The following is a 27,891-nucleotide window of genomic DNA, read 5'->3' on the forward strand; positions in this document are numbered from 1 at the left end:
GATGCACCTCTCATCACATGGGATGCATATCAGCTGTATTTGTTGGGCGAGAAATAATAGAAAATAAGTTCCTGAGCACTTGAAATCCATAACGTAATTTTGATCTCCCTTTCTACTATTACAGAATAAATAAGTTGGTTAAAGATTTGGGATGCTAAACACAGTGGAGAGAGAGGGGGGGAAGTGGCTTGGGTTGGCGACTTACTGTTTACACAAGAGGATATTTTCCTCTTGGTCCACATAGCAACAGGTGACTCGTTGAATAGGTATGATGTCACTAGCTCTTGATTGGCATAGCAACAGCTTTACAACCTACAACTAAGAAAGCAATTTCGTGAACCTGGATTATGCTGCGAGATACACGAGATAACTTTTTTTGTCACTTTTCCCCATCAAAAACCTGGGTGCGCATTATACATGCGTAAATACGGTATAGGATAACAGCCTTAAAATGTGCCTAGGTTTTATAATACGTAGTACGGCGTTGGCATATGGTGTGAGCAAAGCTTTAAATTACATGTACGCAATAGAGGAAGGAGAGTGTTTAAGCACCAAGGGAATTGAACCTAGTAATCCTGATCTATGCACCTATGCACCTGAACAACATTACACAGACAGTTAAAATGTATTTTACTAGGCATATGCTGATATGAAATTGTTGTCATTATCAATGTTAGTTTAAATGTGTATCAGTACTGATTATCTCAATACAGAAATAAAATGACAAACATTCAATGCAATTCCTGAATGAATTTGCTTATTTCCTTTGGTCGTATATGAATATCCTTTTATTTTAAAAGAAATTACAAGTTTTTTTTGTTTTTTTTTAATCTTTAGTTCAACTGAAGAAAAATAAAATGTTGGTTACAATTTGTTCGGTTTTGTTTATTTTTAATTTAGTACGTACAGTATTTCATATAGACATATTTCTTAACAGCTATAAATTCAATGATTTTAACAATATGTGATTAATTAACTATTACATTTGAAACAAAAATAAAACTACATGAAAGTCATTCACACAGGGAAATCGTTTTAAACAGTGTTTCTATTTCATGTTGTTAAAATGTTTTGCTGGTTGTAGCTGCTTTGGTTGTGGGAAATACAGTATAGCTTTTCATAATTTTTCTGTTTATTTTAATCTAGTGTTTTCTCTTTTGTTTCTCTTTACTTTATACATTTTTCTATATTGGTCTTAGTTTTTCTTCCTCTTTTATGTCATTCACCTGTTTTCTGGTACTGCCAGAAATCCTAAAATTACCACCGGAAATATTTTGTGAACAACGATAAATATTGAAAAACTGCTTTCGCAGATATAAAGGTATGAGAGGGGCTCATGAAATTGGTGGACACACTACATTCAACTATGTAAGGAAGTATGATTTTCAACACAGTTAGTTTTTTTAAATGGAAGCCCTATTTTATGTTTAACTCATTTGAAAGTACGGAAAAATTCATTAACCTTCAGGTATCATCAGAGTAAGGTCATACTGGCCCAATGATACCAAACGGTATCATGGTGCTGATTATGAAATGAATGTGCTTTTTGGCCTTCATACTCTTATGTTTGGGTGGAAACTCGGACACAGGTCTGGAGCAAGCCTGGGAAATTCACATTGATGACGAACCCCCTTCCCCTCACCCTCCCCTCCGCTACATATCCATGCCACATTTCCGAACAGAGTTTCTCATTTTGGCTCATTATTCAACTTGTATGGCACCCAGGAACATAAAACATGTTTTATTCTGTTTGGAGAAGTCCATTCTTTGAAAAGAATAATAAGGTTTGCACCTTCTCCCCAAAATAGCAGGAGAAGAGGGGGAAAACTCCAGATTTTTTTTATTGGGATTCTGGGGTCGCGTCCCCTCAAACCCCCTTCCTCGTTCTGGCATTCTGAATTGTACACAGTTGCATGCTCTGATGTTTTAGCTGCAAAACAAAACTTATCCGAAGTAGATTGCTCCCTTAGTGCCAGAGTTATAACAATTTTCCTCCAAAAATGCAAATTACCTATTTTTCGTGAAAGAAATAATAATCACATTTTGGCTTATTATTCAACTTGTATGGCACCCAAGAACATGAAACATGTTTCATTTTCATGAGAAATGTCCATTTTTTGAAAAGAATACTAAAGTTCGCACCCTCTCCCAAAAATAGTGGGGGAAGAAGGGGCAAACTCCAGATTTTTATGTTTTTTCCATTGAAATTTGTTACATTGTAATATGTCAATTAGTCCTCAAGTAATTGTAATCATAAGCAACACATTAGAAAGGCAAGGAGACACTAAATTTTTTTCAGAAACCTGCTGTTCTCAAAAAGCAAAACATTCTCCAAAACACTTGTCATGATCTCCCAACGTTGGTGATAAACAGTTGTGGTTAAAAGATTGTCTGGTGATAGTAAAATTGGCATATTCTATAAGCATATGTTGAACACTTAAAATAGCATCAATACACAACACATTGTGGGGTCCAGTCCTTACAGCAAATGGCCTTGGATTAGATGACTGTCCATTTAATCTCTTCTCGACGGAGGGATGGTACGAGGATCTCCATAGGTTAAGAACCATTGGCGCAGTCACTTAGCATGACTCCTTGTAATCAGATGGTCCCAGGTTTGATTGGTGCATTGGAAAGTGATTTGCATCCCACTTTGAACTGTGCCCAGGCCAGTTGCCTTATTTGAGCATAAAGTGTACTTAAAATAAAGTTTTTGGATATTTTTAAGTGTTAAATTAGATTTTTGGATTTGTGCGAGACTAATTTAAGTAGTTCACAAACCATCTTTTTAGTGCAGTCACTTTAGATGAATTTCCTCGAAATAAAGAAACTTATTCCTAACAAACTATGAAAATAAGATATGTTCAAAGTGTAACTAGTTGTTTGCATCCTTCTATATTACCCTGGATTTTACTTAAATAATAAAGTGAATATGAGAATTTCAATTATTGTTTGGTAAGTAGTAAAAATCCTTCTTTTCAAGGTGGCTAAGCTTAGAGTTGAGTTGAATACACTGCAGGAAGACATGGATATGGCCATCCGGGAAAAGGAGTTTCTGCAGGCTCAAAACCTGAAGGAAAGAATTAAGAAAGTTGAAGATGAAATCGTTCAGTTGCAGGCTCAGGCACAAACAGTGCAAAAAGAAGAGGTGAGATTGGTCTGCATCTTATACTGCAAACAGAACAAAAAATAATTGTACATTATTGACAAGTTATGTTAAAATTGTGGCTCAACCAAGAATTGAACATGTCAGTTCATTCTATGCCAATAACCTATTTCATATAGGTAGTTTTATCCCCTATTCTTTCTTCTCTATCTCCCTACTTTTTCTGTTTAAAGTTCCAAAATGCTGAGCCTAATTACATATGTGGGTGGCTTTTTGATGGCTTGGTAGACATGTATTTCAACTATTTGTGATTGGAACTTAACCACATACTAGAACTTAATAAGTTTTGAAAGCTTTCTAAATAGTAAATAACCTAAATAATTAGTGCCACATGGATTCAGGGTTTAGTACTTGCTTAAACTACTATTTTCTTTAACGTTTTCAAGCCATGAATAAATTACCAAGAAAGGTAAGTTTTCAACTTTATCTGTAATTTGCCAGTTTTTAGAACAAAATATCAGTCAAGTCAGTATTTTTTATTACTGTATTTTGGAGAATACATAAAGATTCTCTGAAAGAAACAAATATATAGCTAAGACTAGCAAAACAATACACAACATAAAAGAGGCACTGCTTTCTATTTTGGCATCATCTGAGATCGTAATTTGTGATTGCAGATAATACATAACATTGTGAAAGTCAATATTGTACAACTCATGCTAGAAGGAATGGGGGTAGCAATAGAAGAGGAGAATTAGAAATTTGTGTGCAGAAGTAGCACAGAAGGTTATTGAGAAATGAAAGAATTTGTTAACTTCCCCTCCACAATAAAAGTTTTACCATACAGTAATTATTTCTCTTGTAGTCTACGGTTATTACAAGCATAAAAACAGTTTTTCGTTGTGACGTTTCAGGAGAATACACGCTCTCTTTAACATATATTTATTTTTAGTTTGATTAAATATAGTTATAACAATGGTTATACTGATCCATACGGTAATTATATTTCATTCTCATAATTGTTATTTTTTAATAGGGATGGACTGATATGAAATTTTGACCAATACCAAGCCACATATTTATGGTGAATAAAACATCAATGTTTCAGTGCAAAAACAGGGTACATTTTAGTGGCAAAGAATGACATATTGGTGTTAAAATGGTGAATAAAACTGTAAATTTGAAATGCTTAGTGTGATCAGGCTACAGACATAATTTAATTTGACATGTAAATATGTACTTGAGACATCGGATATATTTATCAACAACACTTTATTATACAGGTGATGTTCAGAACTATAAAAACAAAGGAATGACTATGAATTTTGAAACACAGGAACTGGCAACAGCAAGATTGAATGTTTTGTTACAATAAGTAAACATCTTCAATTGATTCGTCAAACTATGTAATATACAGGTTTTTCTTGTAACACTACTGGAAGAACGTGAAGCATCACCTATATATATGAAATTAACGTGCTGTTTATAAATACATAGAATATTTCAAATATAATTTAATACGTTTACAAGTGAGAATCCAAGGAATTTATTGGAGACAATTTTGTCTTTCCGTAGACATTTTGAGTGCAGTTATTCTATTGTGTATAGCTCCAATACAAGTACATTGTAATGCTAAAGATATGTTTGGTTCATTTCAGGTGAGGCAACCACGCAATGACCGTGCAACTTTTGCCAAGTGCCTCACAATTGTGTGCCAGATGGTTCAATCATCCACAGTCACCACGTTGACACCTGCATTGAGGAGTTTGTTGGATAATTTTATTCTTCCATGTGTAGAGGTGAGATTTAACTATCATTCCACTATTATAGAGCGACCACAAGGAAATAAACCTTGGACGAAAAGTCCCCGCGCAACTTCCTTTCTTCCGTTCAGCTTGGGCCATAAGGAAGCATGGTCCACTCTCCCCCTCCCCACGGGAGTACGGTGCACAGGAGTCGCAGGTCTGCGCAGGTTTCTTTGCGTGTGGTTCCACTATAGCATTATCCATGTAACAGGCACTTTGAAAATACAAAAATACTCCACAGTACGCACTTTCAGTGTCAAGAATTCTAAACACCTTAAAGAAATAATAATGAAAGAAAAAAATGCCATACCCTGAATGTATAGGGGTTTTCCCTGTTAGGGCACACTTCAGTGTCTTGGATCCAACTTTTAACTGTGGGTGCAGTTTCATTTGGCCTACACGTGTGATCATTTGTCATAAGCATTCACATATTTCGGGAACTGTGGTGGTCTAATTTGTAGGGCGTCGGACTGCCACAGGGAAGGCCAGAGTTTAAGGCCCTCGGATAATGCAGCAGATAAAATTTTAACTTCACAAGAAAGCGGAATGCAACTTAAAAATTGATTTGTGAAATATTACTTGTTCTAGATAGAATTGCAGCACTCAGTCTACTGTAATGCAAAGTATTGTGGCAAATTAATAATATGAAAATAAATTATAAATTATTTTATACTTGTAGATCACATCACGTCAATAAGGAACAGGTATTATCCAGCATTACCAAATAATATTTAATACTTTAGGAATAGCAAGTTTTAAAAAATCATGCAAATAATAATAATATTCCATATGTAATTACCTCATGTATTAACTACGTAATTTACATTGGAAAATAACATTTGTTTTATACATCTTATGCTTTGCAATATTGTCATATATTACAACAGATTTCAGCTTTTACATGAGTTTATGATTCTTCGATCTTTACAACACGCTTCCGAAACTTGTATCCATTCTAAATATCATTTGTACGATCGTTTAGCTTCTATAGCTTGAACATAAATTCAATAAATAATTCTGGATGTATGTATATGTAACAATACCACATACTTTATCAAACTTCAGTTGATATGTGCAAATATTGATATGCAAAATGTTCAATATGCTACTATCGGATATTTTTTATTCTTTGGCACATCAAATACTAAATGTATCTTGGAAGGTAATTGAAGTGAATGTGTTCCTAAACCATAGAAATCCCGAAGAAATTGTAGATCTAATGCAAAAACATGCAAACTTGAATTTATTGTGTTATATCCATTTAAAATATTTAAGGCGAAGAGGGACAATTACGCACCAGGGATGCATTTATTCCAATATCGTCGGAATGAGCAATGCTACTAAAAAGATCTCCGCCAGAAATGAAGAGTATGAATTTCTCCCCATGTGGCAAGTGGAAGCGGTTTCCTAAGTTGATTATTAAGCCTTATACGATTTTTGAAAAATATGATGAATTAGTATTTACCGAATCCCATGTATTCCTTATGGGACATCAACTTCAAGTTACGGCTCATCAAATGGGAGTTTCGACTTTTCCTACTACTATGACATAGTTCAACGTGTCCTTTTTCCGTCCATGTACTTTTCTACGTCATCGGATGTTTGATATTCCCGAGAGAACGAATAAAATAATGGTCCCATAAGCCTAAGCCAAGCGTCAGGTTAACCTTGCAGCAGGTTTTATGTATCAATCCGCGCGAGAACTGAGCTCAGAATCTTCCGTGCCAGTCTTTCCTCAACCGCCGAGCTGCTTACATCGGAGACACTGAGAAAATCTACAGTATTGCCAACCGCACAACACATCAAAACCCGCATGCATGTCAAGTGGATTGTATTTTTGCTTCTCTTTGTCTCCTGAAACATAACATTTTAAAAGTACTTTCTGCGCATATATTATTTAATAAATGTGTCATTAATATAAGAGCGAAACAACTTCTAAACATGAGAGCATGTGTGTATATTTCGAGCACGCAAAAATAAAAATAAACAAAGATAAAAGTAAACAACGATAGGCTCCTCTTGAATTTAATGACAAATTATTGTTTTTGGTTTAGAAAGAAATAGATTTATGAAAAACTTGGTTGCTTCGTTCGCAATACATCCGTTACTGTAAGACACACGCACTTCAAGTTGTACCACCAAAAAAGCATGATTTGTTATTGGTGATATATACAATCAGGTGCATTGTCTGTCGCTATTACTCTGGTTTCAATTTATGAATCACTTCACTAAACCAGGATTCAAATCTTGGTCTGTCCATTTCTTGCTGATAATCACCCTTCCCTTTCTTTGCGCGGAACAGTAAATATGCGCCTTCAACAAAGCTTTCATTGCCGCCAGTGGGTGAAACAATAAGCCTCCCCCTTCCCCTCATCGTCGGTTTCTTCAGCCCTGGCGGTGGTTTTGCATGGTGGTATCCTTCCATGTTTTATTACCCCTTCCCCCACCCACCGAGTTGAAGGACGTCTCGTCCAAATAATAAACATGTTTCTTCTCACTGCGATATATTTTAATACCGCGGAGATTCTTTTGTCGTCAAACAACAAACAATCGTTTCCTCTTGCTAAACTCAAACCGCAAATCATTCAACACCCGTGATACAATTCGTGTGCACATTGACGGCAAATCACCTCACGCCCTGTTTTACTTTGATCTTGTTGCCGCAAGGAGGATTATGCATTTAAAACAACTTGCTTGACTTTGAAGAACATTTCCTTTCGGATGAAGCCCAAAATAACATTCGGGTAAAACCGCGCGCTGAACAGGAGATTCAGCCATTCTCGCCGCTCTACAATAAACATAGGGTTAAAATAGTGGGAGGTGCAACACTGGTATCAGCGATTTCACGCGCTCTGCAACGCATTCAGTCTCGCTCGACTCGCTCTAAAGTTTCAATGTCTCTTCAACGCATTACAGATTCGAGTTGGCGAATCTGCGGTTCTAAGTTCGTCTGCACAGTGATTGCAACCAATTAAGTCCATACCTGCTAATCAATGTATTATTTTGTCTGTATATTACAAATTAAATAACTGTTTTCTTGCAAGTATGCAGTTGTGTCGGAATAGAACCCGTCTCAGTGGAACTATATTCTTGCGCGCACGTTTGGATCTACATATGCTAAAACCTGCTGCAAGGTTGACCTGACGCAGGGCTTAGTGCATTTCTCCTTGCCTCCTAGGGCCGTCCTGGCAGTGTTGCCAAACCTGATGTGCATAATAGAGCTAAATTTCACCATTAATATAGCTAATGAGGACTTTCATAGAGCTAGAACGAAGGCTGCATAAAGTGCCTACTAGGGTAATTTTAGTTGTCAGAGGGGTGGGGGTACTGCTATTACCATTAGCTTTAAAGTGATGGCAATTTATTCTTAGTTTTCATCGCCTAGATTTGGCGGCATCACCCATCTCAATAATCCAATGATGTTAATATAAAATCGAAAATAAAGGGTTCCCGGATAACAAAATTGTCATCTTCATCTTAGCCACAGCGCTATATATAAAAATACATGCGGAGGAAAGAAGAGGTGGGTGATGCAGCCTATATCTATACGAATATCACGTCACGTGCAAAATGTACACTCATGGCAAAAGTTGGTATTTATGGGCCGGAGCCAGTGGTGGCATCATAGTGGGGCAGAGTTCACAGTCAAACGAGTGCACGAAAGAGCCAGATCTGGCTCCAAAAGAGCGAAGTTGGCAACAGTGATCAGCAGCTGCCCCAGCGAGAAAGACCTAAGGGAAATTGTCCCTCCTCGCCTTAATATATATGCTACAAGGACCCATTTTTGCAGTTTTCTTCGAGGACGGATGGTTGGTTGGAAATTGGAACGAGGGTAGGGTAATCATAAGTAGAATAATAGTGTATTTGTGTGTGGATACAGTATATTTCATTAAGTTAGTAAATTTTATTTTCTTGAAGCTTAGTAATATTGAAACTTCAATTTGTAATTTACTGTTATTTGTTTAGGTGAATGATGCAACGGTGAAGAACTTGGCAGTTTGTGCTCTGGGCTTGTTTTGTCTGTTGAATAAGGAGCTTGCAAAGGAACATATATTGTTCTTCTTCTTTCAGGTGAGGTTTTTTGCTCGTGTGTGTGTGTGTGTGCGCATGGAAGAGGATAGAGAGCCAGAAAGGCTAATGTAAAAAATGAAAAAGAAATAAAATAGAATGGTCTTTATTTAAACGGGCATCCAACCCTTGTGAGAGATACAATAAATCAATAGAAACAGAAAGAAAAGAAACAATGATCATGATAATACAATAAAGATTATGTACTGATAAAATAATACATTGAATTGATTAGTATGTATACTGTGGATTAAAGATAAGTAATATGTAGAGGTACATATTTTTGGTAAATAAAAAGCAAAATTCCGGTACAAAAACAGTCAAAATAAAATTTCAGTGTTATAGCGGTGAATAATCACATCAAAAGTGATATATAAAATGACATTTTGGTTTTGAAATTGTGAATATAATCCTAAATTTGATTTAAAACTGCACTTATTACACAAAATAATCTTATCTCTTCTAAGAGCACATTTACGTAGTTACCAGAGTATTAAGTTTATTCCTGTGTAAAGGGGTCCATTTTTGCTTCTCAAATATTTACTGCAGAATTAATCAATTCTCCGTGAATTGCATAACTCACAGGATACTTCAGACTTTAGAAAGTGTCGCGGTGGTATATAAACGGTAAATTTCGTGTTTAAGAGTATATTTTGCATTTTGCAGTTCATTTCGCATTATTTCGTGACAAAACAGGGTAGAAAAATGCACCTCACACCTTTCAGAAACATGAAAAATGAACATTACAGCATGTTATTTCATATTTCGTGTTTTCGTCAAAAACTAAATTTGCATGCCTCTAGTAATACGTCATAGTACTTCATTGTGGGGGAGGGGGTGATAGGTATGTCTTATGTGAGGTGTAAATGCAGGTCCAATTATTAAGATATGTATGTTAATGTAGTTGTTGAGACAGTGGTAAGTTCTTTATGCTGCACTCTCCTTTCCTAGTATTTGGGGACAGTATACTCTTTTGTGGGTTTGGGTGGAAGATCACGTAGTTGAAGTTTGGTGATATTGTGTATTTTAGTGAATTATGACATTAAAATGAAGATTTTTGGTTGTTGTTGATCTTGAGTGTTACAATAGTGGATGTTTGACCCAAGTGAAACCATTTGCAGATATTGCAAACTTATTTCTTCAAGTAACGCTTACATATGCATATTTTAATGATATTTGTATTAACTTTTTGTGTACAGAAAGTCATAAGTGTGTGGGAGATTGGAAAGACTATTAATTCTGTATGTGTATAAATGTGTGTGTGAGAAAAATTAAGGGGTACAAACTTTTTTTTTGTTCCCAAATGAAATGTTCTTCTTAAAGGTTCACATAACCACTTTTTATAGATGCAAAGTAATCTAGAGTGTTAGATTATTTTGCAAATGAAATGTTTTATTTCCCTTTTAACTGATTTGATGAGTGTTTCTTAAAGTTCTGGAGAAATGTGAGGAAGGTCGTAGGAAGAGGGCTAAAACGTTGCAGTTCTGGAAGAAAAACCACATAAGTACAGGAAGCAACCATGCTAATACATTCTCAGATTTTGCATTTCTCGTCCCAATGAAACAAAATATAAAATTCACCATTATTGTAAGTTTTTTTAAATTTCATTTCTCTGAAAAACTTTCCACTGTATCTTTTCATTACTTTTCTTCTTTTGGAATGGTGGTTATGTGAGCATTCAAGAAAGCATTAGTAACATCTACCTTACAAAGAGTAGCAGCTCTCTTGAGCATAATAAGTTGAACAGACAAGATTTTGAGTAAATAAAACAACAAAGAAGTCTAATTTTCGTTTACTACTTTTCTGAACAAATTTTTACCATGACAATGTTTTCAGCTTGCAAACAGTGCCACTGAAACCATCCAGATAACTGCCCTGAAGTCCATTTTTGATTTGCTGCTCGTTTATGGATTGTCACCATTCCAAGTGGTGGATGAAGGCAAGGAGGATAAAGGTAGAGAATTATTCAATACTAGTTCTTGTGATTTCCATTGTATTCATTCACTCATTTTGGACCTAACATATTTTGCATTGTAACAAATTAAATTTGTTAAGAATAATTATAAGCGATGTTACTTAAGGTCCTGCATGTCCATGCGGTCTAAGGTAGCTTTGGGCTCCGCCTATGGCTCAAGTCTTCTGGGGAAAGTGTAACAACTTTTCCTGAGATTTGTGGCCTGTGTACGGGACTGGTGGCCACTCACCATCGTGAGGAAATAGGGGAGCTACGAATGAGTAGTGTAACCTGGTTATGGAAACATACAACAATGACTAAGGGGTTTGTCATGTTGACCACACGTCACCCCGTAACTGGTTGGATGAGGCTGGCAGTCAAGGTAGGCACTGGCCCTCACGAATTGTTATGCCGTTGTTTTTATTATTATTATTTAAGTACTCCATAGCTACCATCTACTAGTTTTCTGCTCAAAATAGTCTTAGCTTCACATACAATAACCAACACATTAATATATAGCTGTCATATAATCATGAAACCAAACTTTGGGCAGTGGCAAAAACTGCACATTTTACACACTTTTGTAGCTATTTAGGCTCTGTGGATGTGTAGATGAAATTTTAGAACATCCTGCAGGATTCGTAGATCCTGGAGAAGTATCATTAATTCAATTCATATTTCCATATGCTAATTGCAATCCTTCCATACATAAAGCATTTACGGATAGTTTAAGGAAAAATTTATAATCATTGTTCCACAAGCTACAGTGCTGGTTTTATTCAGATTTCACACTAAAATATACTTGTATTCATTTACATGATAGTTATGTTTAAAAATTCAGTGTGTTATATTTAATTTTTAATATCTTTTCCATAATTTCTTATAAGACTTACTATAAAAAGTCCAGTTTAAGATCCCAGTTTTACGTCCATGTTCTATATCTGTAGTGTTATGTGTAGGTGGCTACAAATGTGAATAAATTGTAGCATCCTTTGTGTTCCCTGGAGGTGAATTCAAAGTTTGCCTCCCGAGATGAGAATCACAAAAAAAGACTCTACCACAATTTAACTACAGGTCTCCATAATTGGGACTGGAAGCTGGAAATAAATAACCAAGTACAGTGAATACTCAATTTCATGTTTCCCGGATTTGCTTTTTCCCACATTTTATGCTTTTTTATATTTGTTCCCTGAAAAACACAAAAGCCAAGGTTCCACTGTACCCTATGAACCTCCCAGAGGATTACCTCTCTTTTTAGTTTCCCAAACTACAAAGCAGGGTCTCGAGGACCTAACACTACATCCTCCCAGGGTCAAAGACAAATACACTAAAACTTGTAATCGGGAAACACACATTTTATTACCACCATTTGCATGAATTAACAACAAACACAAAGTTAAGTAAACATGTAACAAATACCTTAGGATTAACTTGTGCTTAAGCAATATTGCATGAGAGGTAGCTTGACGATTCAATGTTGCAATTTTTGAAAAGAAAGAAAAAAACGTGGAGTCAACAATCTCTCACAAATTTATTATACCAATTTGTGTTTATGAAGTCATGATATCTTCTGTTGGGTGAATGAAGGGTAAGTGCTCCTGAGCCCTTTCTATGTCCTCATTTAATAAGTCAAATTGCAACACACTTCGTCATTTTCCCCAAATCAGAGGATCCAAATAGGATTAATTATATGTGTCCTTTTAATTCTTCAGATAAAGATTGCATGTCTGTCTGGACCTTTCAGGGAAACTTCTGCGTCCTTTCTGTGGGAGGCACTGCCAGTGCAATGGCAAGGAAAAGAGAGCACCATATCAATTCCAACCAGAGTCTAAAGAACACCATTACAATCCCATTCCAAATTGAGATACTTGACAGCCTGGAGCACAGTCGTTTCAATACCAGTTTCTATCCTAAGGCATCATCATCCTTTGCCGTTTCCTGTCTGGCTGGGTCGGCAATCAACAACAATCTTGATTCGATAAACATTACCAAAAAAGGCAGATGTCGGGGCCCCATACAATGGAACTGACATACTTTTGATCAGGAACTGACTGCTGAGAAGCAGTTTGAAGTTCTGGAAACCTAGAGTATATGTCTCTAGCATCTCTCAGGTGATGTGCACTAAGCACCACAACTACGTAGCTCACTTGAGTTGAAGCTGGCAGGAAGGATGAACAATTCCGAAGCAAGCGTCCAAATTGCGATAAGTGTATTACAATTAATACAAGTTCACGATACACGTCACATGCCCTACATAAAATCTTAATAGTCTGGATAATGCAGAAAGACCTGGATAACTTAACAATTTTAAATTTATTTGAGAAGAAAATGGCTGGCCATTCTACTGATACGTTCTTGGATCAAGTTTTTATACTTGTTAACCAAGTAGTCATGTTTTAACCTTTTATTGGGTTTCCACTGACCTGGAAATCTTGGGAAAAACTGGAAATGCCAGGGAGATGAGTTAAAAAGTATTTTCAAAATGCATCCAAAAACTTGCAAAAATCAATGATAAACATGTGTTTTATGTAAAATAATTCTTGAAGCTTTCCCGATGGTGAATAATGAAGAGGTTTTCTTGGGATATCAACCAGATGATTTCACTTCAATCCCTAAAGATGAGAGTGACGTTAGCTCTCAGTATCCTATCTGGAAATATCCTGGTTGATATCCCGAGAAAACCGCGTTATTAAGTGTTTCATGTATTGTCCAGGAATGATAATAAATTCCAATTTTTTATTGAACCAATGGGAGATATTCTATATAATGTCTATATTGTTTATATTTGTTCATTTATTTTTAATAGGGATGGAACGATATGAAATTTTGGCCGATACCGATAAAGTACCGATATAAAATTTACCGATACCGATAACCGATATTCTACCGATCCGATATAAAATTAGAAATGGTTCTTGAAGAACTTGAAAGGTTCATTCACCTTAATAAATGTGTGTATCAAGGTGGCTGGAGTGCAAAAGAAATTGCATATTTAGACATTTACTTTTTAAAAAAGTAGGGCATGGAGATTATCCATAAGAATTACAACAAAAATGGCAGAATTTTGCACTAAACTATCAGATATTTATCGATATATATATAATCGGTAATTTTACCGATAAACCGATATGCCTATATCAGCCGATACCGATAGAGTACCGATTAATCGGTCCTATCCCTAATTTTTAATGATGATGACTAAACTTGTTTTCCTTGAATAGAAAGTGCAGTTTGATCCCTAGAACTTGTGTATTGATATGTTGAAATACCACAGGATGATCTGGAAACTTATTTAAAAATGCTTGGAAAACCTGGAAAAGTCATGGAATTGGTTTTGCCAAAATTAACGGGAGGCCTGTTTGATCAGGTCTTGCATATACCATTTCCAACTCGGAAGAAGGATTGGGGTTGGTCCAAAAATTTGGTCAACGAAGAGGCATGTAACATATGCCATGTTAGGTCTCTGTAATTTACTTTGCTTGCCTTTCTTGCAGATCCATTCTCCCAACTGAATGAAGAGATTTTGTCTAATGGTAATATGAGGGAATCAACAGGTGGCAGATGGGGAGATGCAGCTGATGGGACCAAATCCAAAGATACGAGCTTAATCTCCCTCTTAACAGAATTGTTGGATGATTCAGTAAGTACCGCCTCTAGCAGTACTATTGAAAAACTGCAAGATATAAAGGGAATGTTCAGTATAGGGCTTGAATGGAATAATTTAGTGTATGTGATTAAAAACTAATGTCCAAAGCAGATGAAGTTTTTTTTTTTTGTATATTTCTTTTTTAGTCTTGACAAACTTATACACAGAAAAATTAGTTCCAGTCAGTAAATGTTTCTGAGCGAATTTACAATACCGGTTGCCTCCCTGATTTTTGTAATATTTCGCATACTCACTAATTGAGGCCTCCTAATCACGAATTTGAAGTTAAAATTTGGGGGTCACGTGTAGAAATTGCAAAATAAGTGAAATTGAGTGGTCCACGACTGGAACAGAAACCCTGGATTTCTCCTTGAAAACAATGGTTATTTCAATATTTTACGTTTTAAAATGAAATTTTAACTGTTTGCCTAACCTAACCTAACCGTGAATGGTTTGTGGGGCTATGCGTGAATGGTTTGTGGGGCTATGCGTGAATGGTTTGTGGGGCACAGTAAAAAAATGTCAGTTTCGTAGCACTTGAGCGACAAATTTAACTAGACAATCATGATCAAGTGTCCTAAATTATTGACTATGCAAAATATGAATGTATATTATTAATATGTACCCAACTAAAAGTTACTAAAAAAATTAACGAAAGAAAGAACTTTATTTTCTACCTTCAAAGTTGCCATCTTCCTCACACCACGCACGCAAATTACTGAACAAGTGAACCCTACGTTGAACAAACATGGTTTCCATGCTTGTATACGGAGAACGATCACGGTAATTGAAAAGCTTATTTTACAACTACACTTCAATTAACATTTGCAACACGTCACCCCCACATGTTAACCTCAGATACTTCATCGGGACTACGTATTTCATGAGTATAAGAACTAGGATAGAAATTACGGAAGGGTCCGGTATTGTAAATTCTTACCAATGTTTCTAACAAGTTTACTTGTCTGTATTTTGTGTCTAGAAATCTAATACATTTTCCATTGTGTTTGTGTTTACTTGTAATTTTACTACAAAATAATTTACTAAAAAATTAGATTTGAGATCTATGTTCTCATCTTACTCTGCGTACATTACTACTGATTTGTCACCATATTTGTACCTCTTGCCTGGCACTAATGTCAAACGTTAAGATATGGGGAAACTTGTGGTTCACATTTTCCCAAGGCACAATATCCTGTTGCTGCAGTATTAGGCCATTATTAGTTGGATGTTTTAGCAATTAAATTCACACTGAATGGTTATAAATGAATGATACAACATGAATTCTGTATTTATAATTGGGAAAAGAGAGACGCGGTAGTGTCAGTACAGCAAGTACCAATGAGGATGGTGGCAGCGGCCGCTGAAATTAATAGAACGAAGAAGATAAAACAGTGTTGCGGATAAAGTGAGTACTAATTTCTCCGTATTTATAAGTTCTGTATTAAAGATTATAGATGTGATGAAGAAACAGGAAAGTTGCCAATTCCAGTGTAGCCATTGACTATTTTTGGAACTGGTGGGTCTCTTATACAGATTTTAAACTGGTACAGAAACAGATGTTCATATGTAAAGAAAAAAGGAATCAAATAAATGAGATTTGACATTCAAAAATCTTATTCCTTAAGTTTTTCGTTACAAGAGGACAATACAGCACTGTATTGTATTAAACATGCAAAAGTTGTAACAATGTGTCCTCCATTATCAAACTTTTGAAAGTAAGAAATTGAGTGTCAAAATTGGTCAGATTTTAATAGTAGTTCTGATATTCCATTTTTGATCAATATTCAGATGATGAAAATAGTCTTTGCCACTTTTCCAGAAATTTACTTGTGATCTCATTATTCCCAGAGTTATTAACATGATTATCAAAATATGATATATGCTGGTCGTTGTCATAAGACTCATATGCTCATTAGTACAACATACCGGGTGTCCCAGAAATCTTTCCCTTATTACAAACTTTATTCATATATGCAAGGTAGAGATGTGAAAGTGGTGCCAAAATGTTGGAAAACTAACCAAGTTTTTTTGTTGTTGCAGGTTTGAGTAACGTGGCTGTAGTGTAGCAGTGTCAGTGCCCAGAAAACCGAAATGTTCACAAATCAGAAAAAAGCTCAGCATGTCCTCTTGTATCACGAGACCCGGTCACCAATAACAGTGCAGAGGAACTTTCAAACGTACAGAATTCTTTCGTCTAGAATATCTGCCATCAATAAGTTATTTAAAAAATGGAATTTATCTTCATTCCAAAATCCTGTCAAGTCCAAGAAACATTGTATGGAAAGATGTCACCCGATGTCAAGAGCATTAATTCCGAATTCCTTGGCATTGACACTGCTACACTACAGCCACACTACTGAAACCTGCAACAAATAAACTTGGTTAGTTTTCCAGCATTTTGGTACCACTTTCACATCTCTACCTTGCATATAGCGGATATGAATAAAGTTTGTAATCAGGGAAAGAGACACCCGGTATTATGGAATGTAAGATGTCTAATTGCTTTATATTTATTGTAGGTAATGTTTTGTGCATAGCTTAACATAAAATATCCTTTCGTTGATTTCTTCTAGTCAAGTGCAATTCGTAATACAGCCGCAGAAGGCCTGTGTAAATTGTTGGTCGCATCTCACATTTCATCACCCACCCTTATCTCACGTTTAATCCTGATGTGGTACAGTCCCATAACCGGTGAGTATTCCATCACTAAGCACAGCTCGTGATGCTTTTTCTAGTTTCCTACGTGCCATATTAGAGGTTCATACTTTTATGTACAGAATAGTTACATTGCTTTAGTTTTATAAAAAATAATAACTTTCAACTAAATTGCAATATTAACTAATTTTTGTATTTGTTGATTACTTGACTTTTTGCTATGAAATCAATCAGAATTTGGAATGTGAGCTCTTTGGCACGATGATAAAATATTAACAGGTTCTTCACATTTGGCCTATGATAAATAATGTCCTTTTAATCATAATGGATAGACCTTATCATTTGGCACACACAGGAGATGTGAAACCAGTATTTGAACTCGAAAGACAGCATAAAATAGCAGCAGTGAAAAATCTGGTGGAACCAGGGCTGACTCGTTAGCTCAGTTGGTAGTGCAATGTCACGGTATGCCAGAGACGTAGGGTCAAGTCCTGTTTGAGCCTAGATTTTTTGGCTGAAATTTCTATATGGATAGACCTTGTTAAAAGTCGCAATGTGCTGTACTGGTGTGTAATGTAATTAAAATTATTATTGACTGATATAGCTACATTGTTTATCACAGGGTGTCTCCTAGTCAAGAAAAAGTCAAGTAATCAACAGGTAGGTCAAGAAAGTCCAGAAATTGTGCTTGTGGTCAAGAATTTTAGCTACTTTTTAGAGAATAGTGAATTTACCTTGTTACAGGGTTTGTCCGGAAAGTAATGAGACTGGGTCCAGGAAATAAAATGTATTGATCCAATTGGTGCAACTTGTTAAAATTCTTCAAAGTACTCTCCTTGGCTATCGACACACCGCTGCCAGCACGATTTCCACGCAGCGTATGCCTCCTGGAAGTCAGCTTCCGACAACCCCCTCAGAACACCTGTTGTTGCTGCTTGGATGGCCAAAACATCGTCAAAACGCCGACCTTTCAAGCTTAGGGAATAGAAAAAAGTCCGCTGGGCTCATGTCGGAACTGTACGTTGGCTGTGGCAACGCTGATTCTAGCCAGTAATGACGTCACAACGAGCGTGGTGTGACTCACCGCGTTATCGTGATGGAGCTTCCTTTTGTCCATCATCCAGCACTTTTGGCACCAACTTCGCACAAATCTTGCGCATGTTCAAATTTTCACTCACTGTTTTGGGTAGATTCAGTCCTTCGGCTAGCATTCTCACACTTGAACGACGGTCTTTGTCCAAAAGTTCCTTCAAATTGACGACATTTTCATCCACACGACTCGTCGAAGGCCATCCAGAGCATTCGTCATCCTCCACGTTTTCCCGTCCGTTCTTGAAATCTCCATGCCAACGGAAAACCTGGGCTTTTGACAGGGCTTGGTCCTGGTAGGCCTCCTTAATCATGGTGAATGTCTCTGTAGCAGTTTTTCCAAGCTTGAAGCAAAATTTAATGGCGTATCGTTGCTCAAGCGAAAGTTGCATTTTGAGCTTCCAAAAATCTCGACGTCGTTTTTAGACACTGTTCGCACGATAAGCGACCCTTACTTTACTAGAGCTCAGAAGCGACTGATCCGGGTAGCGTTGGTTAGCTCAGAACCCCCACCACCAATCCCGCTTGTGGTGGACGCGCTGTTGACGATTGGAGTGCCATGCGGTAGCCAGTCTCGTTACATTACGGACAAACCCTGTATATACCTGTACTGGGATTTGATAAAATTGAATCTTTGGAAATCTAAAATTGTAATGAGTTGTGAAGATTTTTCACTTATGTAATGTGGCCATTCCTCATCCATGATGAAGACTGAAGCATTAATTTTTACATGCATTAACAATTAAGGCAAGTCTAAATCTCTTGTTAAAGTGCTGCTTCAGTTTTCATCGTAACCAGCCTTGTGGTAGGGGTTTTTCATTGAATAAAAATATCTATTTTCTTAATTTTGCAAATGTACCTACGTAGGGGCGATTAAATAAATGTTAAGAAAAGGGGAAAAAAGGTCAAGAAAACGTCAAGAATTTTGGATTTGTTATTTTGGTAGACACCCTGTATCAGTAAAATTTCCAATATTTCGAAAAATGGCCTGTAATTTAGTGCAATACTCTGCCATTTTGTTTGTTTTTAATAAATATATAGTTGCGATTCATGTACCCTGGTTTTACTTTGTCTAAACACAGTGTTTGTTTTTCTATAACAAAACCTATTGCAATCAGCTGGTTGCATAATTAATTAACCCTTCATCGGTCGCACCTAGAAAAGTAACATGATCAGTTGTGTTGCATCTGTGAGATATGACTTTACTAATATATTCATGGTTCCTTTTAAATTTTCACTTTATTTTACTTCAGTCCTAATGCAATGATTCTTAATCATCTTAAAACCTTTCTTTAGCACTACATATTATATTTATATTGTCACCTTACAAACATTTATTTGTGTGTCACTGCTGTTCACTGCACTCGTTATCACATTTCAGTTCAGTCTCCAATTCACCTTCTCTTTACTGTATGTTATCACAATTGCTGACATCTGTCATGGGGTGTACCGGGTGACCCTTTCTTAGGATACCAAAATATTAACTTCACTTCCACATAGTACACCCTGGACTGCATGACACTAATGTGAAATGCGGTTGAAATAACTTCATCACAAAATGATGGAACGTTCTGATTTTTATGGTACTTTGGATGAAGAAGAAAGAAAATAAAAATTAAAATGTATTACTGCCCAAATAATATTATATATATATGGAGTGTGTAAATTCCTTAATGGAAGAAATGTTGTGCTGCTAACTGCTTGTTTGAGGGTCCTGAATGTGCCTCTTATAAATGTTACCTTAGTCACGGAAAGTGTGGGGCGTTACCCCCACACCCCCTATACGCCTTCATGGCATTGTGCTAAGCACAGGGGAGCACTTTACTTTTTTTTTTTTTTTTTTTTTAGTCACGGAAAAAGTATATATATATTTTGAAGTTTTTTAGAAGAAGTTAAGGAATGAGCAAAACCATGTATAAAGGTTTGAAGGCCATTTCCCATGATTTTTCATTTTGTATTTTAATGTTCTGTGACACCAAGAAAAGCAGTGCATTCTGGTGGAATTCGAGCATGCACCTATTGTCATATGGGATGCATATCAGCAGTATTTGGTGGGCGAGAAATAATAGAAAATAACTTCCTGAGCACTGCAAATCCATAACGTAATTTTGATCTCGCTGCCTACTATTACAAAATAAATATGGTGGTTAAAGAGTGAGAGCTTTGGGATGCTAAACACAGTGGAGGAAAAGGGGGGAAGTGGTGTGGCATACACAAGTGATATTTTTCTCCTCTTGGTCCACATAGCACCACCACTTATTAAAGGACAAAGTAATGATATCTAGTAATATACATTATCCCAATCTGAGATCCAACAACACCAACAGTATCCGAGTACCAAAATGTAACAAGGCAAGATACGGATCAAAATCCCTGTCATCTCTGGCAAGTAAAGCGTGGAATCAACTACCTGTAAATTGCAGAAAGGAGAGAAATTTGGCCAAATTTAAACAACAGATTAGGACATTAATCTATGAATACCGACACTGTGCCTATTCTACCTGTAACGTCCCCGGCTATCAGCCTGGTTTGTAACTTTATAAATTATTAAGGTTGTATTTTCATTAGTTGATTTTGTAATGGCACTTCTGATCTGTATGTTAATTAATACCCTAAGTTGGTAATTTTGGCTGTTTTCAATATATCTTAAGCACCGAGTTCATATGTATGCCAGTAGAGGCGCCTCGGTAGTAGTTATTACTGTGCGCAGCTGTTCAGCGCAACCATAGTAAATCTAAGTAGTTCCTAGAATCACCACATGCTTACGCTGCGATCGGGGCTCCCAATGCTATAAAAGAAGCCTGATTGTGGCCCTAGTATCAGTTGGTTTGTGGACACTGACTGGAGCACATCCAGGGCTGGCTCCTCAGCTTAGGCTGAGAGATCCACCTCCAGCCCTGACAGCCTGGTCTGAACCCGGTTAAGACTGAGGAGAGGTATCCGAACCTTGGTTCGACCCCAGCCTCGTGCTGAGGAACAAGGTACCCGAGCCTTAGTTGGCTCGTCCCTAAGTCTTTAACTGAGCGGTAGGTAATCGAACCAGATTCGATCCCGGCTTCGTGCTGTGAGGAGTCTCTTGTCATACCGACTGGTTCGACCCCCGGTGTTGCACCGCGTACCGTGGGAAGGCACCCGAACGTGAGTTCGTACCAGTATGTATATACTGAAAGTAAAAGTGCCAGAACGTTTCTCTTTTGGTTTATATATATATCCCCACCCCCTACTCCTCGCTCCGAGAGAGATATATTCTTTAACGAAGGCCATGACCATAATCAGGATAAGTAAATTTTAGTATCAATGTCATTGGCACCTGATTAAAAGTTAATAGCGCCAAGGTAAAGGAACTTTAGAATTAATAAGGGGCACATTTTAATAATATTAAATTGTTTAAGAATTGTATTAATTTTGGTATATGCAAGTTTTCCTCATTCTGCCATTGTAAATGAGTGTAGTTTTATGCAAAGGAATTTTTATTGTAATTTGGACTTTGTAAATTATAAAAATTGTAAGCAAGTTTTGGCAAAAGCATGTTCAAAGAGCCTTTTATTTAAATAAATAGTTATGCAATATTTAATAATCGAGTTTCCCGTGTTTTCACCCCGCAAGCCCTGAGTGTATAAGAGTTCTCATACTCCCGACAAATGTGAGTAGCAATAATGGGTAATGCAACAGCGGCGGCCATTTGCCTCACCGTTCGCCTGTACCAGGTTGCCGTCGTTGGTTCGTTTTTTTACGAACGTTGCATACCTCATTTCTTCCTTCATAAAACGTAGCTGCAAAAAATGTTTATTTTAGTCTATTTCTTATATTTTTCAATTATATACATTTATAATATTCCATTTTATGTATACTTATAAACAAATACCATAACTGTATATTAATTCATGTAGGGCAAAAAGCTGTTTTTGTAGTTCGGAATCAATGTAAAAAAAATGTAAGCTTAATTGTAACCCTACTTTAATAATAAATAATAATAATAATAATAATAGGAACAGGTGATTCATTGAAGAGGTATGATGTCATTCACTAACTAACAATAGCTTTACAACCTACAATTAAGAAAGCCATTTCTTGAAACTGGATTATACTGTGCAATATATACGAGATATAATTGTTTGTCACTTTTCCCCATCAAAAACCAGGGTGCGCATTATACACGCGTAAATACGATATCTCGCAGAGATTTGATGCGGCCGATGTAGGGTTAAGGGACAGAGTAATGTAATTGCAAGAGAGGTTGCATATTTAGAAATTTCCTTTTTAAAAAGTAAGTCGTGGAGATAAGCCATAAGAATTATAACAAAATGGCAGAATTTTGCACTACATTATAAGATATTTGTAGATATATCGGATCGGTAAAATAATCGGTAATTTTACTGATACACCGATATTCCTATATTGGCCAATACCGATAGAGTACTGATTAATCGGTCTAATACCAACTGTATTCACTTGATTATGATCAAAGCAAAATTAAGCTGATTGCTACAGAACCCTTATTATTATTATTTTTTCATTGCAATTAGCTTCAAGTTACCTCACATTTTATACAATTTTGTATTATTGCTTTCAGATGGGGACACTTACTTGCACCAGGTCCTTGGAGTGTTCTTCCCGATGCTCACATCAATCAGTCGAGATGGCCTGGATCAGGTGGAGCAAGCATTCATGCCAACACTGCGGACAATCTTCCAAGCTCCACTTACAAGTCCTCTTGTGGAAGTGGACATAGACAACCTGATATGCTTTCTTCTGGAGCTCACTCGCTCTCCGCCGCAATCGGAGACCGGTAGCCAGGTAATTGTGGATCTGTTATGGTTTTGTAATGTATGGGTGCAGTTTTCTGCCTGTATTGCTTTCTTTTATTTCTTGTAATAAAACATAGACTTGAAACAGAGATTCATTTATGTTGTTTTGAGCCTAATAATTAGGGGCATGCATATTTCGTTTTTGACGAAAAAACGAAATTTGAAAAAACACATTGTAATGTTAATTTTTCATGTTTTTGAAAGGTGTGAGGTGCATTTTGTCACGAAATAATGCGAAATAAACTGCAAACAGCGAAATTAACTCTTAAACACGAAATTCAGGGTTTATTCACCGATGCGACACCTTCCGAAGTCTGAATTATCCTGAGAGTTATGCAATTCCCGGAAAATTGATTAATTCTGCTGTTAATATTGGAGAAGCAAAAATGGACTCCTTTACACAGAAATAAACTTAATACTCTGATAACTACATAAATGTGCTATTAGAAGTGAAATGTTAATTCTGTGGAATAAGTGTAGTTTTTAAATCAAATTTAGGATTATTTTCACAATTTTAAAACCAATATGTCTTTTTATATACCACTTTTCATCCATTTTTTCACCGCTATAACACCGATATTTTATTTTATTTATCGCTTTTGAACCCGAAATTGACTCAGTTTTTGTACCGAAATTTTGCCTTTTTATTTACCAAAAATATGTGCCTCTACTAATGCATTTTACACTGCATATAAGGGATTGTTTTGAATCTTGACTGAAACTCTCTTTTCTGTTATATTTTGCTTAGTTCCTTGTATCAGTATAATCTATCATTAGAGGCTTATATTTTTGGTAAATAAAAAAACAAAATTTCAATTCCATTTCGGTTTCAAAAGCTGTAAATGAAATGAAATTTCGCTGTTATAGCGTTGAAAAAGCGGCATTTAAAATGACATTTTGGTTTTAAAAATGTGAATATAATCCCAAATTTGATTTAAAATCTGCACTTATTACACAAAATAAACATATCCCTTCTAATAGCACATTAAATCATTACCAGAATATTAAGTTTATACCTGTATAAATTGTCCATTTTTGTTTCTCAAATATTTACAGCAGAATTAATCCATTTTCCGTGAATTGCATAACTCACAGGATACTTCAGACTTCAGAAAGTGTTATATAATCAGTAAATTTCGTGTTTAAGAGTCTATTTTGCATTTTGCAGTTCATTTCGTGACAAAACATGGTAGGAAAATGCACCTCACACCTTTCAGAAACATGAAAAATTAACATTACAATTTGCTTTTTCACATATCGTGTTTTCGTCAAAAATGAAATATGCATGCCTCTATCCATCATTGTCATAATTTACCATAAATATGAAAAATACAATAGAATACAAAATAATAATAATAATAATAAAGTCAATAAATGTACCAACTGGCTTCATAAATAATAACAAGTCCATGTTCATTCTATTTTGGCAGTCCTCTGATGGTTTAGTGGCAACATTGTTACCTTGTTATCAAAGGGTCTTTGGTTCAATACCTGGTGAAGGCACATTGGTTACAGGTCCCTCTGTAAACTTTAGATCCTGTACCGATTAGCCAATCTGTGCATAAAGAGCAAACTCAAAGCAAAGGCATTTTCATCATTTTTGTGCCTGCCTATTTTAGAGTTTATAGTGCCTATAAATCCTCTGCCTTGTAATGTATATCTAAGTCTAAAGATGTGTTAAAATCCCATAGCAAAATGCTGGGATAGATATCTCCGCTTCAAACGCCGTACCTTTTTGTGAATGAAGACCGTGGATCTTCGAAATTAATAGGATTGAACCATTAAATTCTGCAACCAGAAGTGCGAAATTGTCTTAATTTCACTGCATTTACCGCAACCATCATGAAGTCATGTACGCGTATAAAATAAATATTAGAAGTGGATCAGATTAATTATTCCCTATCAGTATTAATTCATGTACCCAGATTTTGTAAAGTAAATATCTAAATACACTATTTTTCTGTGTTAAAGTCCATTCCAATCATTAGAATTAGACCCATACATTTTTTAAGGAAATAATGAGCTACATACAGGGTCTTCATGTAACATTTGTAATTTTATATCAGTACTGTAATGTTGGTTAAAAGTTCATATCTATTCATCCTTAGTTTTTTACTGGAGATGGACAGAGTTTTGCAGCTACATTACCAAACTGATATTCTACGAATCTGATATAAAATTGCAAGAGAAAATGAATTACTGCTATATGCTCATGTGTGTAAAAATAATAACTATTTGCAGATATATTGAATCAGTAAAATTATTGGTAAATTTACTGATATGTTTATTCGTACTGATCAGTACCAATTCATCCATCCCGTCCCTAATTTTTATTTTGTGATTTGATCTGATTTCTGTTTTATTCTTCAGGGAAACAACATTCATAATAACTTAGCAATAACCTTGTGTAACGAGATCCTTAGCGACGAGGATTCCTTGGACACAAAGGTGCTAGTGAAGACCCTGAGCCGTCTGGAGATAAGTGCTGATGACCCAAGCCAGTTGAGAACCATGGTCGGCCTAGCTTCCAAGTTGGAGAAGGTAAGAATTGCATGTGTTACAAATATGTGCATTTAATCTGTATATGAGCTTCCCACAATTTCGGTGTGTAAACGTTCAGGTTTAGCGTAGTATTAGGTCTGAGTAGATCGATATTCATACTGGCTGATACCATTGTGAGAGAGAAGAATAGTTAGAATTTAATCACAATTTTCTGGAGTCTGAATGACTGGGAAGTTCACAAAATTCAGAATTTTCATTATTGGTGTGCCAAATTTATGCGATGGAAGACAAGTTTTCTTTGTAGCTAATCAGTGGTGATTTATTCATTCTAGTTTTTTGGACTTTTAACCACTGTTATTTTTTAAAAGAGATTTACCTACGTTTCAGAGGCTGAATCTGCCTCCGTCTTGAGGGTAGTGTGTAGTCTGTTAGGTCACATAAATGGTTGCCTAGGAGGATTATTCTTGGTGGCCTATGCTCCACCGTGTCGGTGACAAGGACCTCTATATACACAAAATTGCCAGGTAAGATTATGAGTGGCCCAGGCTCCACTTTGTCAGATGACCACGTCCAGGTCACAATCAAGGCTTCGTGTGGTACCGTTAGGTCTCCACCTTGATCTCTGGGGACTGGACCGCCCCGGATTGCACTTTTAAAAAATAACAGTGGTTAAATGTCCAAAAAACTAGAAAGGCAAGTTTATTGTTAAATGATTGCCATTTAAACACACTCATTACCTGAGAATAAGAGACTATTTTATGCAAAATCTGGGTAGGTTGATATGATATACTTGCAGTACTTATTTTCTAATATATATAACTATTTTGAACAATCTTATTTGCTAAAGTTTTGATTATTGTATCAGGAATTGGTAAGTGTTCACATTACTGTTTAGTTCAAAGTGATATCTACTTGGCTCCAATTTTCTTTAATTTTGTTGTAAAAATGTTAACTAGTGATTTCTTATATTCTAGATGGGACAGATAGATTGGTACTCTATTGGTTGATGTAGGCATGTTGGTGTATTTATGACGGTATCAGGTTGACTACCATCATAATGTGAATAATAAAATTATTTTTATTACTTGAAATTCACGATTTGAGGTCGTATTTGGTAGTTTGTATTTGTACAAAATTAATTTGCATCACTTTGGCTTTGTTCTTATTTAAGTACATATCCAAACTTCACGTATTTACAATATTTTCATGATTTAGCGATGTAATTTGGTTTGTGATCAAAAATATGCTTACCGAAAATTGCAAATTTATGCATAATCGCACATATGTTTGGTTTTAGCAACTTTTATTTGCTCTTTCATTAGTATTTGGGCGCAAAGATGTATTTAAAATGTATTATTAGCATGTACTAACCATTTAAAATTAATTTTGGTTTATTTTCGATATAAACTTACGATTTGCTGTAAAGAAGCGCCTTGTAGAGTAATCCCAGAGTTGAGAAGTAATCCTAAACTTGGACGCATAGCCAACTCGCATAAAGGGAAAAATCCAACTTGAGAGTAAATAACCTTTCTCCCACCCAAATTGTAAAACTAGAAAACAACTGAAAAAGGTGAAATAAAATATGTAAACATGTAAAAGAATATTGTAATAACTATTTTATTGTATCTAAATTATTTTACAAGCGTTTTTATGCATGATATAGGTACAATTCAAAATTTGTAACTTGAAATGTATCCGCGAGTTTGTATTCTGTGAAAAAAGTGGTAACAGTGAGAGTTTGGATACACTGGGGGATCTAAAAGATCATCTTGGACTGACGAGAAGTCACAAAATGTTTCGGAAAGTGAAATTTGAAGAATTTGATTTCAAAGGAAGATCCGTTGATATTTTATAGCATATCAGCGCAGATAAGTATTATGTTTACTTTTAAAAGTTGAAACTTCATCGCTAAAGGCGTAAAACGTCCAAAGGACATAAATTTGGTGACCGGCTGGAATCACATAAAATGGCAGCCATCTTCGTTTTATAAGGAATCTACGATTAAATATTATACATGCATGTAGATACTTTAAATGAAAGGCCTATTTCTTAAAGGTACCAAAAGTGCTTAATTGGGATGTGGAAAGTGAATTGAACATATTATTTACATAATTCGTCTTGGTTTTCGTCAATTGATTATCGAGCATTTCTTGCCGGATTACGACGTACAAATCTGCGAAAGATTGGAAATAATTCTTCTTAGAGACAATTTGACTTGAAGTAATAAAAGAATAAATAAACCTGAAAAATGACAA

The 27,891-nt window shown here is 35.9% G+C and overlaps 1 protein-coding gene across 2 annotated transcripts in view; it reads left to right on the forward strand.

Moving 5' to 3' along the window:
* Cap-G (Chromosome associated protein G) overlaps nt 1-27,891 on the forward strand; it is a 109,967-nt gene that overhangs the window by 34,008 nt on the left and 48,068 nt on the right. For both annotated transcript variants that reach the window (XM_083114811.1, XM_083114812.1), the window contains exons 12-19: nt 2,984-3,148; nt 4,765-4,905; nt 8,878-8,982; nt 10,816-10,933; nt 14,428-14,573; nt 17,156-17,273; nt 22,900-23,123; nt 25,505-25,675. In XM_083114811.1, coding sequence (XP_082970937.1) covers nt 2,984-3,148; nt 4,765-4,905; nt 8,878-8,982; nt 10,816-10,933; nt 14,428-14,573; nt 17,156-17,273; nt 22,900-23,123; nt 25,505-25,675 — 1,188 coding nt within the window. The remainder of the gene's footprint in view (nt 1-2,983; nt 3,149-4,764; nt 4,906-8,877; nt 8,983-10,815; nt 10,934-14,427; nt 14,574-17,155; nt 17,274-22,899; nt 23,124-25,504; nt 25,676-27,891) is intronic.

The sequence above is a fragment of the Lepisma saccharinum genome, chromosome 29, assembly GCF_977018435.1.
Source record: "Lepisma saccharinum chromosome 29, izLepSacc3.1, whole genome shotgun sequence".
Lineage (NCBI taxonomy): Eukaryota > Metazoa > Arthropoda > Insecta > Zygentoma > Lepismatidae > Lepisma > Lepisma saccharinum.